Source organism: Nothobranchius furzeri, chromosome 11, assembly GCF_043380555.1.
Source record: "Nothobranchius furzeri strain GRZ-AD chromosome 11, NfurGRZ-RIMD1, whole genome shotgun sequence".
NCBI classification, from domain to species: Eukaryota; Metazoa; Chordata; class Actinopteri; order Cyprinodontiformes; family Nothobranchiidae; genus Nothobranchius; species Nothobranchius furzeri.
In genome coordinates this window covers 729118-748895 of record NC_091751.1, presented here as the reverse complement: position 1 = coordinate 748895, position 19778 = coordinate 729118, and the positions used below count along the sequence as shown (strand labels likewise).

At 41.5% G+C, this 19778-nt stretch overlaps 2 protein-coding genes across 3 annotated transcripts in view; both read left to right on the top strand.

Moving 5' to 3' along the window:
* Positions 1-19778, top strand: part of LOC139073049 (uncharacterized) — a 725027-nt gene that overhangs the window by 487435 nt on the left and 217814 nt on the right. The gene's annotated exons all lie outside the window — the stretch shown is intronic.
* The window catches only part of LOC107394977 (collagen alpha-3(IX) chain), a 38331-nt gene continuing 32056 nt past the window's right edge, over positions 13504-19778 (top strand). For both annotated transcript variants that reach the window (XM_070556164.1, XM_070556163.1), the window contains exons 1-4: positions 13504-13663; positions 16511-16596; positions 18699-18770; positions 19282-19411. In XM_070556164.1, coding sequence (XP_070412265.1) covers positions 13635-13663; positions 16511-16596; positions 18699-18770; positions 19282-19411 — 317 coding nt within the window. In that variant the 5' untranslated portion in view covers positions 13504-13634. The remainder of the gene's footprint in view (positions 13664-16510; positions 16597-18698; positions 18771-19281; positions 19412-19778) is intronic.

The window sequence follows — 19778 nt, the reverse complement described above, 5'->3', positions numbered from 1 at the left end:
TTATTCCTCACTTTTGTCTTAACCAAAGAAATTCCAGTAATTGAGCAAAAACATTTATTTTTAACACTACATTTTATAAAACAGGGCACAGTGTCGGCACATGTATGTATGTCGATGGTCCGCCCCAACCGAACCAGGAGACACAGACGTCAGGGAGGCCAAGGTTGTCTCTGCAGCTCTCTGGGCACCACGCCTCACTCAGCTGTCTCCAATGATCCAAATGGCTATGGAGGAAAAAAAATTTAATAAAAGAATGAAACTTAAAAACTCCCAAACCTCATGTCATATTTACTAATCAGCTATGGCTGATTTATTGTTTGGATCACAGTGAGTTACACTAATTCTAATATATTTTTATTTCTATTATACATACATACTTTTTAACTGTTATTTTCACATGACTGTTATCAGGCTCTTGTTCTGGTTCTGATGATAACTCTGTGTCTTCCAGTAAGTTATCTTGTGCTTACTTCATCTGTATAATGTCTCTTTACTTTTGGTAAATTGTACTGAGTCCAGAATAAAGGCTAGCTGGCTGTACAAGATACAAACAAGTATTACGTTTTGGAAATATATGAAACACCGCCAGCATCTGTTAGAGCCTGTGGCGGGGTGCTGAGGGCCGGCTCCAGCCCAGGAATGAGCTCTACACGCCGGCCGGGAGGGTTTGAAACACCGCCATCCTCTCCTCTGCTGGCTGTTCATTCTGTTATGGTTACCGGTGCTTGTGTTGCAATGTGAAACGCTTGGTCTCGGATTTTGTAAGAAAGATAATAAAATGTCCCCCCAAAATACGACTTAAATATATTTTCTCTTCTTCATGATACATTTAATGGCTGGTGCGACTCAGGAGTGATAGCGCCGAAAAAAACTGTACTGAAAACTTGCTCAAAGCAAAATGTATTCATTACGGAAATAAATTATAAACTTACCGATTTAAAACTTTTTTAATACAGGTACTTCTCACGAACAGGCGCAGAAAACCTCCACCTAAACTCCGTGTGAGGTTCAGGTCGATGGGTGTTCCAGTTAGCTCCGGTTGGGTTGAAGCTAGGTGGCTACATCCGTTAGCTCGGCTCCCACCTCCGCTTTAGCTTTGGGTTAGCCAGGGTTAGCTTCAGGTTAGCTCGTAGCTAGTTCGCCTGGGTGTCGTCACTCGAGCCCAGCCTTACAGCCACACCCTCAGCGCCTCCTCTCTTCCCTTTTATGGAATTGTCTGGGCTGGACGGAACCTGTGACACGGTCAAAATGGCGGTGGTGGACACCTCCCATTATGGACAGATAACGTGTTATTGAAGCCTATGGAATCGAATTGTCCAGTATATGTACAGTCTATGATCTAGACTCATTATTTCATTTTTGCAAATACCTGAGTTCAGGTTCTGGGCAAAAGCGGGCAGAAATTCATCTTTTTTCAGGCAGAACAATAAAGAAATAAATTTAAAGAACTGAATAATCTCAATAGACACCACTATATCTAGAAGTCTGATCAATTTGTTATTTCCATTTTTGCTTTTGTTTTCCTTTTGGTTTTATTGACTTCAATAACAATATAATGACACACTTTAGTTTGGGGTTAGAAAATATAAACAAAAAATATTCTCTATTATACTATTCTAAAATGTATTTTGTAATGTAAACTTTTGTTTTAGCAGTATAGCATAACACCATGTCCCTGTGCCATCAAGTATTAACCAGTAAACATCTATTTTTAGTCCCTGATTCCACAACAGCAAAGTAGCTTAAAGTGAAGTGTACATATGTGCGATGATAATAAATCAACAATCAACTCAGTCCATCTTTCCAGATAAAGATTTATCTTTTTGTGCTAAATTAGTCAAATTTTAGTTAAACCCAGTTCAATATTCTGTTTTAGGTTTATGAATTTGAAATGAGGTAGGGCAGTTTTCTTCCCACAAATGAAAAAAGAAGGACTGTGTTATGGAAATTTTATGCTTATTAATTCTTGATCATTGATTCAATCAACTGAATGTAATATGTATTGCTCTATCATTGCATGCTCACTTATTCAGACACACCCACACAAGCCACTCACACACACGCACACATTCTTGACTTCCCACATACACTCACACTCTCTCTCTCACTTTCATTACTTTCTTATCTCTTGGTATAAATAAGCTCTGTGACCAGATGTTCGGGGCATTTTGCCTTGTGCATATGTCACAGTTATAACTGTTTGACTTGTCTCTTCATTGTCTCCTTCTCTCTTCACTATAGGAAATTGGGTTATTGATAAACATACTGATAAAATCCATGACAGACTGATTATTATCTATCCACTGATCTCGGTTTTCTTGTTTTTTTTTTTTTTTTTTTTTTTTGCTTTGTTTTGTTTTGTTATCAATCATAAGTTTATTAGGGTTGCAGGGGTAGCCTTTCCCCAGCAACCTCCAGGCTCCAAGGGAAGGACCCCAATAGGCTCACTGGCTAGCCTGTAAAAATAATCTGTTTCAATTCAATTCAATTCAATTCAAAAATACTTTATTAATCCCAGAGGGAAACTGATTGCTGTAGTAGCTCAGAATAATAATAATAATCAAGTCATCAAAGAGTTGTTGTATATTACAATGGCTGTTGGCAGGAAGGATCTCCAGTAGCGGTCAGTGTTGCAGCCAAACTGAAGAAGCCTCTGACTGAAGACACTCTTCCGTTGTCGGACAGTCTTGTGAAGGGAACGCTCAGGGTTGTCCATCATTTTCTTGATTCTCTGGAGAATCCTTCTTTGCATTATCTCCTCCAGCGGTTCCAAAACTGCCGAAACTCTGGCTGAGTCCTTGAAAGGGCTTGGAGTTCCTCCATCTTGTTGGCCAGTGATCTCACGTTGTCCATTATGATCGATGGAAGAGATGGTTTGAATTTCCTCTTTCTCTGTCTCCGTTTTGCTCCCGCTCTGCATCCACGCTTCTTGCATTTTAGCTCATTTGGGATTTGTGGCTTCGGTTGAGGTATTATTTCAGCCTTTCCCATGTTAATTAGCTGCTCCGAATTGTAAACCAGCTTGTTGCCATGGTTACGGATCATAACAAATGCTCAAAAAGAGAGAAAAGCTAAAAAAAATAGCAGTAAAAATCCTCCAAGCTTCACAGCACCAGAAACAGAAAAGTAAAATGTCCAAAAAAATACAGTTTTTCTTGAGAAACTAGAAGAAAAAATGTGAAAGAAAAGGCTAAACTTACATATAGTCAACAGAGCTACTCCAACATGCAGCCACCCAGAGCAGCGCAGTTCCGGAGTTTAAATGCATTCCTATTTATTTATTTATTTATTTATTTATTTATTTATTTATTTAGCACCTTAATGCCACCAGCCAAGGCTGTCTAAAGTGCAGTACGTGATAAAATCATAGACATTAAAATTAGAGACAACATAAGACCACAATATAAAATGGATGTCATAAGACATAAAAACAATAAAATCAAAAATGCACATAATGCCTATAAACTATAAAAATAAATGAAAACATTCCAAGAATATTACCAGAAAAAAAAACAATAAAACCAAAAGAGTACAAAAAAGGGATAAAATTCACGAGATGTGTAATATTGCTTCAATTTAGCTTTGAAACTCCAGAGCGTGGATGAATGTTTATTATCTAGAGGGAGTTTGTTCCACAGTCTTGGGGCCAGTATTGCAAAGGCTCGCTCCACTGATCTGAATACATCATTGTAATACAATACAATTCAATAAAATGCAATTATCTCTCAAATCTCCAAAAATAATATGTAATTAACAACATAGAAACAGTTTTTTGAGCATTTAGTTGAATAGAAAAATGTGTACATAACAAGAATGTTTACAGTAAAAAAAATCTCCAAAATAAAAACACAAGCATGCACAGAAATCTCTCTTTGTCTCTTAAACTCCATAAATATCTGCTGGGTTATTAAGACTCTTCTAGCATGAATGGGGCCCCAGGCAAGGCCCTCCTCCTAGCTGGCACCATGTGTTAGTGTCTACAGCTGCAAAACATTTTGATGTGCAATTACAGAGGAAGGGTGGACTTTTGAAGACTCACAAAGATGCAGAATATCATGTGAAATTGTGGGATCAAGGAAAAGATCACTCATTGATCATTTCGAGAGGACTGTGTTTTGGTTTGGATTGGTTTGTACTTATCAATATTGCATTTAAAAGGCACCAAACCTAAGAGGTTGACTGTGTTGTGTTAAAACTTCACACTTAGTTTCAAACTGTATCGTCAGGTATTGAGATTTGTCCCAGTTTCATCAGTTGCATCCAAAAAGAAACAGTTCTCCATGTGTTTTGAGTATTTTTGCACTAGCAAATCCAAACTATGATTTATTAAAGACTTCTCATGAAAAAAGTAAACCACAGCATGTGTTCATGAAAATCAAACCAAATCTAACAACAACAAAGACCAAAACCCCACAACACCGGGGACTTTAACTGCAGGGCAGCGTCCTATGTGACCTTATAGACCACAACTGTTAGTCACAGGCTAACACTGTAAATAGTAATTGCACACCATTTTCCTTCCCCTGTGCGTTCATTGAAAGCAGGAGCTCTCAATTATCCACGCCAGCCACATAATATCTGGCAGATCTAAGAGGGAAGTCCCCTCTGTATCATCTTTCCGTTGCAGTCATGCATTTAGGTGTAGCTGCACAAACAATCATTAAAAACAATGACAGTGTTTAATATTTTAACATTTGTCCTATTTTGTAGTCATGGTTGAATGTCTGCCAGGGCTACCTTGGTGTTAATAAGCATGATATAAAGGTGTGGGCATAGGGCGCCTCTGTTGCAATCTCTAAGCCATGACTTTCAGTGTGGTTCACATCTGAACGTGGGACTGCTGAGTTGAGTCACCTCCACCAATCTAAGGTCCAAGACTTTTGAACGATGCTCCCTCCCTCCAAGCTGAGAGAGAACCCCTGCCTTGACCAGAGGAGGTAAAGTATCTTGGGTTCTTCTTCATGAGTGATGGGTTACTATGAGCAGAGGCGGAGCGTACCGCCAGGCTGGGCAGGGAATTGTTTATGACCCCCAAGTCACAAGGAACCCCCAGCGGGCTGACAAACATTGAACCAAGTCAAAACCAAAACAGTATTGAGGCAGGGAAAAGCTGTCCTTTGACAGCACTGTTGCCATCTCAAACCCCCCCCCCCCCCCCCCCCCCCCCGTGCTTATTACTCTGCCAGAGACCAGATGCACACTTCCTCATCTAACTTTCATCCTTCAGCCCTTAACCATAACCCTGTTTGGATGGAGGAACCACCACGCACTTCCTAGTCTGCTCCATGCATCAGGCCATGTGCCTGGGGCACTGTAACAACCTTGCAGTGCTAATTAGGACTTCACTCTAGTCTCAAAGGAGCTGAACCAAAATGCAAAGTGTATATTCCAACTCCTATTTTTGGTCATGTGATGTAGATCATGACAAAATGAATTAGATTTAAAGAGCAAGTAACGTCTAAATTAACTTTTTTTTGCTGATGAACTGTATAAATGTTTCAGTGTCTAATAGTGTTTTAAATGTGTGTATTCATTATTTTAGCATTTTGGTGCATTTTCTTTAAAAATTAAAATTTCTGCCTAAATACCACAGTATAGCGCCACCTACAACTTAAAACATAGAATTTGACTCATTTTGAATAAATTTTAGCCAATGGCTAAAGAGAAAGATACTACGTAAACCAGTAGAGTACTACGTAGCAGCTCCGTGCCAAAGTTATAAAAGCAACGAGAGTCTCGGCCACGCCTTGTGGCGAGTTGGGAGTTGGATTTGCAAGCGAGTGTAGGAGGTTAGCCGTAGTTCAGCATTAGCATATAGCATTAGCATATCCTAGTCTTTAGCATAGCTTTTAGTGTTATACATACTTATTAAGTGTTAGCTTGGCTGTTGGATAGTGTAGTTTAGTCACTGTTTGGCTGTTAGTGTAATTAGGACAGTAGTTCAGGTTTAGTGCTCCATATCGTGTTAGTATGGTGAGTAGGTGTAGTGTAGTATGGTTGCGGTGGCTCTGTGGGGTTGCACTCCTTTCCACTGGACTTAGACGTTAGGCGCCAGTGCTTGCGCGTAATCGATGTCTGGAAAACATTCATCTCCCGCCTGCTGCTGTAGTTTGCAACCAGCATTTTACCCGCGATTCTGCACGTCTTCATTTGAAGAGGGAGGCGGTGCCCACTGTGGCTTTTCCGCCATTTAGATGCAGCCCACCGACTCTGCTCCCCCACCACGGCGGGCTCCAGTCTGAGGTGAGTAAGCTAAATAAAGTTTTAACATCTTCTAAAGACAATTCCCTACCTAAATGCAAAGTCTGAGAGACGTGGTTCACTCCATTTAGCTAGTCAGTCGGTAATTCTGCAACAGTGGCTCTAACTAACGCAGCACTAGTTGACAGACAGCATTACAGCGTGAAATCCAGCTTGTGAACAGGTTCTGTGAGGAATTCTGTTCAGGAGGTCGCATTTCAGGCTCTCCACATCATATGTGACTGACTTTTACGTTATAATGATCACACACTAAGAATGTTATAAAGCGCCTATATGGGACAGTTTCTTTTGTATATTATCTGACTTTATAAACTCCCAACAACAATGTGCTTATATATTTTTTTCAGGCTAAATCTACCCAAGACACTGGCTGTCAGACTGATTTAGCTGCAAGAATGCACTTGTCCAGGCAGACGTGAAGCTTTACCCGTAGCAAAGGTGAATTATTTTTAATAATCTTCTATGTAAACATTTTATTACCTTCTAGTTTTAATTTGTTTTACAGATTATTGTTACACGTGATTTTATGCTCTTTTAAATGTTTATAAATGTGCTGCTTCTTTGTTTTTACATAGCCAGCCAGAAGAGCTCACAGCCGCAGTGTGTCTGGTGACCCACAGGGACCATGACGGAAATTCATCTTCCAGAAGGTCCCAGAGCAGCATCCACACCCCTGAAAAGACCAAGATGTGAGGTGTCTGCTGTTGATTCCAGCTTCCACCTCAGTGACAGTGCAAGCTCAGTGAACTGTTCAAGGTAAAAAAATTAAAACATTTCAGAATTTTTAAGATATTAGCAATTAAATTGTCGCGTGCCCGTCCCATTTACCGGTTCCTTTAAAACCCAGTTCCGTTAGAACTTATGAGACGGTGCATCCATCAGGGTTCGGGGGGATGTCGGCGAGTATAATTGTACTAGATCCGGGTTTGGACTATCTAATTAGAATCTTGTCTTTTATTTTAAAGGTGAAATGACTTGCACGAATAGCCAGCCTCAGAGTACTACACTTCTTTTAAACTCGTTACCTTTTGGTTAAGATACTAGAGAGAAGTCTGGAGGCAAGCCAAGCCTCTCAGCAATTGTTTGGATTACCCGGAATTAATTGCGCCTCTAACAGCTTATGTGGGAGGTTGGTAACTATAAAATGAGTTATGCTAGTTGATCAGGCTATCATAAGTTTATCAATTTATTTATTAATCCAACCTTCCAGCTGATTAGAGACTTTTTCAACCTGCAATCAGAGCCAAAATAACCTCGAATATTTTGCTTTTATCGCCCTTAAGACAACTCGTTACCCGCAAGGAGGGGGAAGTTAAAACTTCCCTTATCTTAAGGTTTCTTTATATTATTCTGTTATAAACTGTAAAGTAAGTCCTGATAATTCAGAGACCGATCTTCGACATGCTTACCTCTGTGCAATTATGGCCAGGGCCCCAAACGTGAAGCTTTAGAGAAAACCTGAAAGAATCAGGATTATGTTTCTTTTTCAAAAAAGGTTTATTACAAAATCAAAATACAAAAATGGGTAAAGTGAAAAACAACTGCTACCCCCCACGGAGGAATTAGTTCAAAATGATTAAATAAGAGTTAGTTTACACCAGCTCCTGTCTTCTCAGAATCTCCCCAAGAACTCTTTCTAGTCTCTCTTTCTGTCATCCCCCATCCAGGTTTGGACGGGGGATGACCCCTCCCCATCTGCTCTCCTCTCTGTCCTCTGCCCCAACTGTTGTCGAATCTCTCAATCTCTCTCTCTGCTGTTCAGAGCTGTTCTTATATACCCTTCCTGGGCCAGCTTAAGGTCATGGGGTCATTTACCAGATACACACTTTGTAGCTCAACACAAAACATTTGGTGTCATTTTCACTACATGCAGCATTCTTCTTAACACAGGTCATTGCATCATCTTTTGCAGCATTCTTCAGTTTCTCTCCAATGTTCCCGAGAGGGCTTCTGAATCTGATGGGCTTGTCTTCACTCTGTTCTCCTCCAATCCCATCTTTCCAAGCCAGGGGTGGGGCAAAGAGGTGGGGTCAGTCTCCTGACCCTTCGCCCAGTTCTGTCCTCTTGTCCCTGTGACCCTTGTGTGACCCTTGTTTCTGACCACAGTTTTTTGACCTGCAGCCCAGCTCCTGTCGACTGGCTGATTTTGCTCGCACAAGCCAGTCCAGTGTGGCTCACCTTTTGACCCCGTACTTGTCACTGTCTTTGGCATGTGGGACTCGCAACATCCCCCATGCGAGAAAAATCTAGCCAGGGGACTGCAGCAGCCTTCTTTGGGGTGGGGCTGCCTCCTCCTCTGGATCATCTTCATCTCCAGTCTCAGACCCAGAGTCTGACTAGCTCAGAGTCCAGATACACACCATCATCATCATCACTCACTTCAGTCTCTGAAGAACCAGATGTTTGTTCATGAGGGTTCAGAACTGGGTTCCTGCTTCTCCACCAGTTTCTACTGCCATCTGGTCAGCTGAGCTGCTGGTTGGAACATCTCAGTCTCCACCTTCAAGCAGACTCTCTCCCTCCAGACTGAAGACATCTTTTACTGCAGAGCTTCAAATATTCTCCTCACACACCTGAACAGCAACAAGCTAACTCTGCTAGCAGCTGCTGGTGGGAAGCTTACGCTAAAAACTATAAACTGTGGCAAGGTGGATAAATAAGGACCAGGCGGGATTCAATCCCAAGACCTTCGGGGTGGGAGTCTTAAGCTCTAACCACTCAGCCAAAGGGACATCCCCTTAGCCAAATGACCAGTATGCATTATCAATCAAGACATTGTGACAGAACGCTCACACTGTCACACCTTCCCCCCTCTTTCCACAAGCGCGTCCTCGTACTTCCGCGCAGGGTGCCACAAACTTCACATCCATGGACCTACTTGACAGCACTACATGGATCCTGCCAACAACACCATATGTGGCAAGGTTAAAAATGCTTACGCATTATTAGTGTAGCTGTCTGTCAGGTCATAATCATACGGAGCTGTTAGTTCAGGACTCTCCCTTCTCAACAGAACTAGTAGGGGGAGGGGTGATGTCACCACATCCTGCTTGTCTGTTGTTACTCAGCTGACTGAGTGCTTTTTCTCTGTTCAGCTGTGGCTTCTCATATCTGCAGGCTGCCGAGAGCGGAAGCTAGGTGCTTGTTTCAAGCAGATCCTCTAAAAACAAAGTTTAATTGGAGCAGAGTTCCAATGCTCCCAGTTATAAGTCCGTCCTTTACAGGCGGCACGGTTTCTCCCCTCACGGAGCCCTTAGGCACAGAGGTTCACACATTATACATGTTCCCGACTTCAAGCCTCCCCATTGCGCGTAACGATACGCATTTGCAGATTCTATGAAGCCCGGAAACATAGCCACTTTACAATCTTTAACACAATCCCCCTTCGTTAGCAAAATTAGGCCCGTAGCACCTGGGATCTTACAAGTCATTTCTTCACTAGATTTTTGCCCAGCCATGACGTTTAATCGCATCTCACTTGTGCCTCAGCACCTGGACAGCGCTCCGCTGCGGCTTGAGCCGTTCCGGCCTCGTTCTGAAAGCTCCGGTTACAGGATACTGCCAAAACGCTTTGTGGTTCACCTTGAAATATCGCTATTTCTCCGGTGACAAATCTCACATTAAGGAGAACCTTTTCCGGTTTTACCGTTAAAGATCTATCTGCCATGGCTGGTTGAAAGTTTCTCTTTTTTATTATTTATTTTATTTTTATTCGTTTTCACGTCTTATTCTTTATTCTTACTCTTTATTCCTTTTTATTTTTTGCCTAGCTTTTATCCTTGGCTTTTCTTACGTCGGAAAGCCGTGATTTCTTTATGCCTCTTTGAGTTAATCTTCCGTTCTCCCAAATTTCTTTCCTTTTCGAGAAATTGGTGCGGTTTTCACTCCAAGGTTATAAGCGTATCAGGTCCATGGTGCGTAAGCTTTTATCAGCCTAAAAGAATTAGGTCTACGTCGAATAGTCCGGTATCTAATATTTGAACCTTCGCTCTGTAGCCCCACATTGGTGCGCCATGTCGCGTGCCCGTCCCATTTACCGGTTCCTTTAAAACACAGTTCCGTTAGAACTTATGAGACGGTGCATCCATCAGGGTTCGGGGGGATGTCGGCGAGTATAATTGTACTAGATCCTGGATTGGACCATCTAATTAGAATCTTGTCTTTTATTTTAAAGGTGAAATGACTTGCACGAATAGCCAGCCCCAGAGTTTTGTTTTAAAACAAGGTGGTGTGGATGCAAGTTTTTGGAGGGGCGGATATTCATTTTCAAAAAACCTCGGCTACGTGTGGACTAGGCCTAAGTTTTAGGTTTAAGTTTTTCTGCCCTCCACTGGTTCTGTTTTCCCCATTTAGAGAATTTGTGTCACCTGCCTTCCCTCCAGCCCTCACTCCACACACCTGCTTCCTGTTTCCTTAATTGCTCTCCCTGTTTATTTAAGCCCTGTCTTGTCTCTGTTTGGTGTCGGTCCATTGTGGTATTTCTGTCAAGTCTTCTCTAGTCTCTAGCTTAGAATCTCAGTCTTTTCTAGTCTTAGTGTTTTGTCTCTAGCTCAGTAATTCAATATTTTTGGACTACTGGCTCCCTGCCTTTGGATTTATTTTTGTTTGATCTCGGCTCATCCAAATAAAGGATATTTTCTTATTTCATCTTCTGCCTCGTGCCATCTTGGGTTCTGCTTTTTGGGTCCTACCAACACCGCAACGTGACAGCCCTAGAAACTGCTGTGGGCATTATACATCCTCAATATCCTGGAAACGTCCTGAGATACCATAGTAGCAGTTAAAAAGTCTTGCTCGGGAGAGGGATGCATAAATGAGGAAGTGTACAGTCTGTCTCGGGCTAAGCAATCAGCTTTTTATTGTCTCACCAATGTTGCATTTCTGACTTAGTTAAAGGTTTGTCAGCCCTCTCTGGGTGTCCCTGGTGCCTTGGGGCCCCTAAGCATTGCCTGTTGGCCTGCAGCGCCTCTGGGTGGGTGGGTTATTGGCTGGGGTCGACCGATGTAAACTAGCCGCTAGCTATAATCTAACATTCTTGCAGATGAAAAAGAAAAACAACATTATTTGGAGCAGAAATTAGCATATCATCTATGACACTTGATGTGAGATTGTCATATTTCTGCCTGAGTAATTGTTAATTGTTCAAATGACAGAGACCTAATTTGCCATTTTTCCAACTGGGTTTAACCGTTAGCTCATCTGTTTGATCAGAACTAGCCTCTGATTCTCCAAACTGACTGCATCAAACAACAGATAAGGCAAGGCAGCTTTATTTATACAGCACGTTGCATACACAGAAGCAATTCAATGTGCTGTCCGTTAGCAAGCATAGCAAGATCATTCAAATCAACACAACAGAAAATATCATTTAAAATTAAACAGAAACAAAGTTAAAGTTGAGGTTCAAGTGTGAGCAGTTACAGTGCAGAATGCAGCATAACAGTAATTCGAAGGCTGATGAAAACAAAGGTTTTCAATTTAGATTTAAATGTTACTAGTCGGGGCACATTTGAGGCTACGAGGAAGCTGGTTCCATCTGTGTGCAGCATGGCAGCTTCACCCTGTTTGGTTCCACCAACTGACTGTTTCCTTAAGATCTCAGAGCCCTGCTGGGCGTGTATACCTGAAGATGATAAAACGCTGACCTAGTTATAGCCTTAATGTGACCAGTGAAGCCGAGGTCTGAATAAATTATGACACCAAGATTTGTAACCTGGATCTTTGTCTTTATTCCTCTGGAGCCCAGTTTAGCAAAAACCTCCATCCTATCCTTCGTATTTTAAAAGACGACAACTTCAGTCTTGTCTTTGTTTAACTGGAGGTAGTTTGACTGCATCCAGTCATTATGTTGCTCCAAACACTGACAGAGCGAGTCCAGGGGACCACAGTCACTAGGTGATAGAGCTAGATAGATCTGGGTGTCATCTGCATAACTATGATAGACAATGTTATTACTGTAAATGACCTGACCCAGGGGGGAATGAAGAGATTGAAGAGCAGGGGTCCAAGAATTGAGCCTTAGGGGACACCGCATGTCATGGTGATCAGCTTTGATTTGTGATCACCAGTAGAAACAACACAACTCCTGTCTTCAAGATAAGATCAGAACCAACTCTGCCTGACAGTCCCACTCAGGTTATGAGCCTATCAAGAAGAATGGCTGCACTGGGATCGAGCATCATCAGGACAGATATTTTGCTTGAATCTATATTTTAATGAACGTCGTTTATTACCTTAATAAGTGCAGTGTCAGTGCTGTGGTGTTGTCTGAAGCCTGACTGAAAACCATCTAGCAGGTTTTTGTCTCAAGGAAGTTCTTTGGTGATTTAAAAGTGAATCAGCACAGCTGGTTGTTAGACTTGTTTACGTATTCATGCGTTCCATAAAAGCTGATAAAGTGCGATCACCCAGACGCCTTCTGAGGTGTGATGTGCAGCAGGTAAGATGGATATCTCAAAAAAACACCATTGATCAGAAAGACCCACATCTTTAACAACAGTGCTTGACACATCCACATCTTTGGTTATGATTAAGTCAAGCGTGCGTCCCAGATTGTGTGCTTGAGTATGGACGTTTTGTTGAACATCAGTCAAGATAAGGCAACATTCATAACTTTTGCAGAAAAATCCACCATACAAAGATCTGAACTACCTATTAAGAAACTGTGTCCACCACATCTTTTAGCCACAAAGAGGTTTTCCTGTGAGATGTGCTCCACGAAGGCAACACGTAAAAACAGCTCGTACTGAACTGGGTTCTGGGTTGATTCGGTGCTATATTCCTGCTGGATCTCCACTTGTGCTTGCAGTTTTATGTTCTCTGATCTTCTAAAGCGAACATGAAACACCATAGGTCCACATGCAGGAGACATGAACCATACGTCTTTTCTACTTGAGGCCCTTTAGGTAATGACAAGGCACCGCCAGCTCTCATTCAGTCTTCAGCTACACTTGTGAATGTACATTATTATGAAATGCACTTTTCATCACTTACTGGACGCTTTTGCCCTGTGGGGACAATATATAATAAGAGAATTATAAATTACAAACAGTTGACACATATCATTAGAAGAGACCATAAAAGAGCAGTTGGTGGTGTTCCCATAAAGAGCTTCCGTATCCATTTAAGTGTCTGTAATAAAACACAGCCACCACCTCCGGAGCAACCCCTGGCCAATGGGGTTCAACTGAAAAAAATGTTATGCATCCTCCAAAAATGTTTAAGCATCCCGTGTACCTTTTCTGTCAGTCGGTCCTCATCATGCACAGGAAGGACTGACATCAGGGGAGGGAAGTTTTGACTCATTCTCCGTGTTGAGTGCCTCTTCTCTGAGACTTATCTTCCTCCCATCTCACCGTGGACAGGACTGAAACATGGCCCTCTACAGCTTTGGCTTGAAAAGGTAAATATCTTGCTTTTACTAATATTTTACAGTTAAACATTCAATCTTACCTGAAAAGATTCTCCACTAAAAGCAAAACACTCCAAAGCTTCTCTTTTCCTATTGGTTAGCTTGGGGAAAACTGATAATAAATCAAATAATGTACACGTTCTCTAATATTAATCCTTTAACTGGCAGGTCAGTTGCTTGGAAGAGAACACGTTAGTCCCTATTTCTTATCGAAGCACTGATTAAAAAAATGTGTGTGCACTAAGCAAAAAATCTATAGAAAAGGGTGACATTTTGATCCATTTTTTAATTTTATTATTTATGTAATAATTTCCTTAATATTAGCCTTAATGTATTAACATGACTCTGTTGCAGTTACAATTTATGATACAGTGTTTTAACCTTTTTGCCTCTGAAGTAAAAAACAACCCTGGTGTAGAAGTACAGAGGAAAAGCAGAGTTTAATTGATTGAAACTACTTTTTAGTACAGTTTGATTCATTTGTGGTCAGCAAGTTTTCTATTATTAGAAGGGCAAATACAAAAACCAGCCAACATCAAACATCCATATCTTTAACCAACAGCCACTTCCATAAAAGGTTTTCGTTTAAATTCAAACTTATGGTGGTGGGCCTTGGTGGTTGGACGCACTTGTCTCATACGAAATACCGGAAAGGTGAAGTTACATATGTGCATTTGACCCATCCTAATGGGAGCGGTGAGCTGCAGCTGTGGCTGTGCTCGGTAACTGTTTGATGGTTTAACACCCCCCCCCCCCAATCCAAATCCTTAAAGCAGAGCTTCAAGCAGGGAGGCATTGGGTCCTATCTTTTAAAGTCCCAGCCAGGATTTGAACCCTGATTTCCCGGTCCCAGGGCGGACAACAGGTTCTTGAGACGGATATGCATGTCTTGTAGAAGTTTCATGCAGGCGGGATATAAACCTGCAACCTTCTTAGTGTGAGAACCCAATGTGGCAAGCCATTTTAACATTTATTACGCATACTGGTTATGTAGTCCAGATGTTCCCAGTAGAAACTGACATGCCTGATGTCTATAGATCTGTAGACACATAAAGTTTTTAAGGATTTTGAGATATCTCAAACTTAATTCCTACTAGTGCAGTTGTTGTTATGGATACCCTAATTATAACTTTTTCTAGTAACATTATAGCTATTGATGTCTTTGTTTGCCATTTTGTTTAGTAAAAATACAATTAGTACTAGGATACATTTAATTATTGCTAAAGTAAATAGGATTTGCAGAGAAATCCAATTGTTGATTAAATGTTAAAATGGCTTGCCCTATTCTTGTAGTGCAAACAGCTCCTTCATCCGGTCCCCACATGCAGTCCTTTGGTCACACTGGCAATGAAGCAGGCACCAGCTGGGGCTCTGAGGGTGCTTTGTATGTGTTAGTCCCACAGTGCCTCGGCCATTACTCAGACCTCATATAAACGTAAGCGTTTGCCGTTTCTCACTCAAATTCTTAGATTAGCTAAATTTTGAAGACGTGTTGTGACCTCAGTAACACTTCTCCTACCTAACTGATCTCATCTGGGTTGACAAGCCGGTGATCGGGGCTCCAGGCCCACAGAAAAGGAAGATGAATGAAGAAATACACAGTGAGGAGAGAATTACGCTCAGCTACTCATTCACTGACGCAATAAAAAACCTGAACAGCCTTTACCGTCATTTGTCGTACACCTTTCCTGATGTTAAAGTCCTAGTTTATTTTTATTTTAAAATATCCTTTTCCCACATTAAAACCACTGGAAAACGAAAAATGATTGTGTCCTACTTAAAATAAATGGTTCAGCTAACAATCTGCAATATTCTAAGTAAAAGTAGCCTATGTGAACTAAGCTGATCTTTTAAAAAACAATTTATAATCACCTTTGTGTTTTATTTTACCAGTTTGCTTTTGAAGTAGCTAGTACAGACTGGATCAGACCAGTTTGGGGACATAGAACTGGTTTATAGTGGTTTATAGTTTTATAGATAACAAATCTAATCAAAGTCACGATTGGTTCCCATAAGGCCACATTTCAATTCAATTCAATTGTATTTATTTCATTCATTGTAAAAGAAAATTATTTTACACCAAATAATACAACTCGCACCGCTTGAATGAAAACGAGCAGACAGAAGAAACGCGTATATATAGTCTGCCCCTCTCACACGAAAAGAAATCACAACAATAAAATAAACTGTGTACTAATAATAATAATAACTCATCAAATATAACTAAGAGTCAGCTGCCTAGCAGCATGCAAACGTTTAATAAGTCAGTGCGTAAAAGTGCTGTTCAGTGTAGCACCACGCAGCACAATCCAACAGCGTTTCAAGAAATCAGGAGAAATAAAAGGAGAAAATAAGTAAATAAATATCCCAGATTCATCCATATACTTTCTTATCATACCATGTTACACGTCTTTTTAAACATTATAATTTATTTTACTTCTTTTATTTGGAATTCCAGTTTGTTCCGTAAGCCGGCTCCATCCACAGAAACACCTCTCCCACACGTTGGTCCTAAACCTGGTTTTCAGAGTTATAACAACTCCGTCTCCTATTAACTTCCCTTTCAGGAAACATTTTTTATATTCATATTTTAGATATTTAACAACTAAGATGCTTTTTCACCCGTTGAACTCATTTGAAAGTTAAGTTTTATGTAAGATAATTATATTTTATGTTCTATGTACTGGAGCAGTGTTGTTGATGCCGAGGGTAAGCACCAGAATGCCACCACAAGGCTGCAAATCAGTGCAATAATGTTTTATTTGAACAGACAGAAAGGAAAATGAGGAAAATGGGATGCGTGATGGATCACTGATTTTCACAAATGTTCCTCTGCAGAAAGCCACTGTGCCATTTATCATCGTCTGCATTCTCCCCCCTATGTGTGGCTCTTCTGTCCCTTCTTGTCCCTCCATCTCTTGGACGTAAGTCACACACTGCACACTCTACAATCACAGACACCTCACAAATCAGGGTATGTTCCCATCAAATGCATACTATTATTACTGCGAATCCGTGTGAACACTAACAGAGGGTGGGCTAACGTTAGCATCCACAAATGCTCACGCTAGGACATTCTCTACTGGATCACAAAAGGCCAGCAGTGGCAGAGAGATTGTGATTCTCAGTGTCAGAGCTTTAAATCAGAGTACTCACTTTTTGATAGTTACAGATTCACTCTGGAAGGCTCACTGATGCATTTACCGTGCGGGTCACATCAGTAGATGTGTAATTTCGTAGAGCTCGCCTCATTATCACAGCAGACACGTGCAACTTCACGTGCCATCCCGACTGTGGTTCACCCACCTCACTGCGCTAATGACTGGCTTTCTGAGCCTAATGCCGCGGCAGGCAGCAACTTTAACCACTTGAGGTTCACAAGCATAGTCAGTTTTCGGTGTTAAGCGGTGGTAAATGTGGGATTTTAAATACCATCTCACCACTTGATGTCGTTTCGCAGCGGTTTATGTGGAACACGGGAACGGCTACCAGATGTGTTGTCTTTCTGTACATTGCTGTGAATGAGCTGACTCAGGCTAATGACTGGTGAGCCCCTGTGGCAGTTCTCCCACCCTCTCACATCGTCATCGTCAGCACTCAAGGGTGGTGCCCTCTTCTGATGCATTCCTGGTATAACCGTTTTTAAAGAGGTGGTAGAAGTTAAACCCACATTTACCTTGTTTTTGTTGAATAGAGGCAGCTTGGAGTGTCTAATGTAGCGTACCAAAAAATAAGTTTTAACAAGTAATAAGCAAGCCACGCCTCCTTACTTCTGACACGTGTGCATGTCCCGAACCATTTCAGCGATATATAAACGCTGTTCACGATAACGCTAAGCACAGAACTACGCTAGGCCAAGCTACTTCTAATGCTAGGCTGAACTCCTACTAGCGCTAGCCTGAGCTGCTAATGCCCTTGTTGACCAAAGGTGGAGCACCACTCGCCTTCCAGGATGTCGTGGGAGTGTCCAGACTATGAATGCATGCCAGATAGGTCCACAGCTTTTAGCCTTGTCACGTCTCGGGCAGCATCATGGAGCCGTTGGGGTGAACCCAAACAGCCTGCAGCTCATACTCATATCCCGGCTAATTTATGGGATTAGGTTTGGCCGTTCATCAGGGCTCCTGGGTCATCGTGAGCCCCATCAACATTTCATGTGTTATGTAGAGGCTCAAATAATAGTTTCATCTTCATCAAATAGCAAGACTCAGAGGTCTCATGTCTAGACAGGACCTGGATAAAATCATTCATGCATTCATCTCCAGCAGGCTGGACTATTGCATTGGTCTTTTGGTGGGTTTTCCCAAAACAGCTGTGAAGCAACTGCAGCTTATTCAGAACGCTGCTGCTAGAGGCTGAACAAGAACCAGGAGAACCAAACCCATCACTCCGGGTTTTAAAGCTCTACACTGGTTACCATTAAACTACATAATCAATTCCAAAGTACTTCTACTAGTATATAAACCACTCAACGGTATGGCGCCAGAATACACGCTGGATCTCCCTGAGGTCCTTAGGAAACAGTCAGCTGGTGGAGCCCTGGATCAGAAGCAAACAGGGGGAATCTGCTTTTAGCCACTTTGCTGCACACATGACCCCAAATGTACACCAACTCTAATTTCAAATCAAAATTGAAAACTTTCATGTATTCATCAGCCTTTGAATGAATGTCTCTAACGTTGCACATTCTGCACTGTAACTGCTCACCCTTTAACTTTGTCTTTTTTCCTGATTCTTAAATTGGAAATTAATTTGTGTATTTAGTTTGCTCTAACTGTATTTGTGTATTTAGTTTGCTCTAACTGTATTTGTGTATTTAGTTTGCTCTAACTGTATTTGTGTATTTTAAATGTGCTGTCTCATTGATTTTAATGTCCGTGTTATTCTCACTAAAGGACATTGAATGGCCTCTGTGTGTGAAATGTATTGAGTTAGGGCTTCTCCCAGTCTGCATGGCGCTTTCCTTTCCAGTTAAAAAGCTTGTTACATGTGCAGCATCACCACTGTCTTGTGTTTGTGATGTCAGAGCTAGACCTGAGCCGGTTGGACGGTGACACCGTCTGCCCACCAATGAGAAATGGACAAGATGACCTTCCAGGTAAAGAGACTGTTTTTGGACATTTGAACGTAAACACAGCGGTGAGCATCCGTGTAATATAAACGAAAGCATCTGAACAAAGGTGGAACATGTAATTGTTTAAACATGGTGGGCTTTCCAGTGGCTCGAAACAAGCTGAGGTTTCAGACGGGGTCAATGAAATGTTCCGCTTGAGTTTTACAGACTTTATTTGGAACAGCTCAGCAAGAAAGTAATTGCTCAACAACACGTGGCTGGCGTCTGCAGCACACTACAACACACATGGCTTAGGATAAATTAGAACAGGTCTGTGGGTTTGCAGAGAAAATGCGATGCAGTTTGCAAATGTTTGTTGAAATAACCTTGATTACCAACTTTTACAGCAACACACATAAACACCATAATTGATGGCAGTTCTGCAACACACTGTTATGGTAGAAATGAGCCTATTCCTTCCATGAAGCTTTCATTTGTAAATTTTCCTCTGCGTCTTGCGGTCATCGTCATGCGGTTTCCATGCTGTCCAACACAGGTTTCGATCTGATCACCCAGTTTCAGCTGGATGTGATTCCCCTGAAAGGTGTGAAGAAGGTAGATGGCTCCACTCCCCTCCAGGTGGCCTATCGCCTGGACAAAGAGGCCAACTTCCAAATTCCTACAATGTAAGTACAGTAGAAGCAGCTTAAAAGAAAACACATAAAGATAAAATAAAAAACTCAAACGTCAAACAGCCTTCTGACACAGGTGTTGCGTTATTACAGGCACAGCTGCTGCAGCGCGGTGGGAAACATGTAATTGGTAGCAGGAAAACATGTCTGAACATTTTGGGATCCTTCAAACACACAAACTCACAGTAGTTCTTATGTGAGTGTGTTTGTGCACGTTTTAGTAGACCGACGTCTATTTTTTCTGCACTCCAAAAATGTAAAGGCTTATATTTCACCTTTTCCGTTCAGTGATGAGTTATGTTTTGGGACCTTGAAAGTATTTGGAGTCAAAATGAAAACGTACTAGTTTCCTGAGAAGACT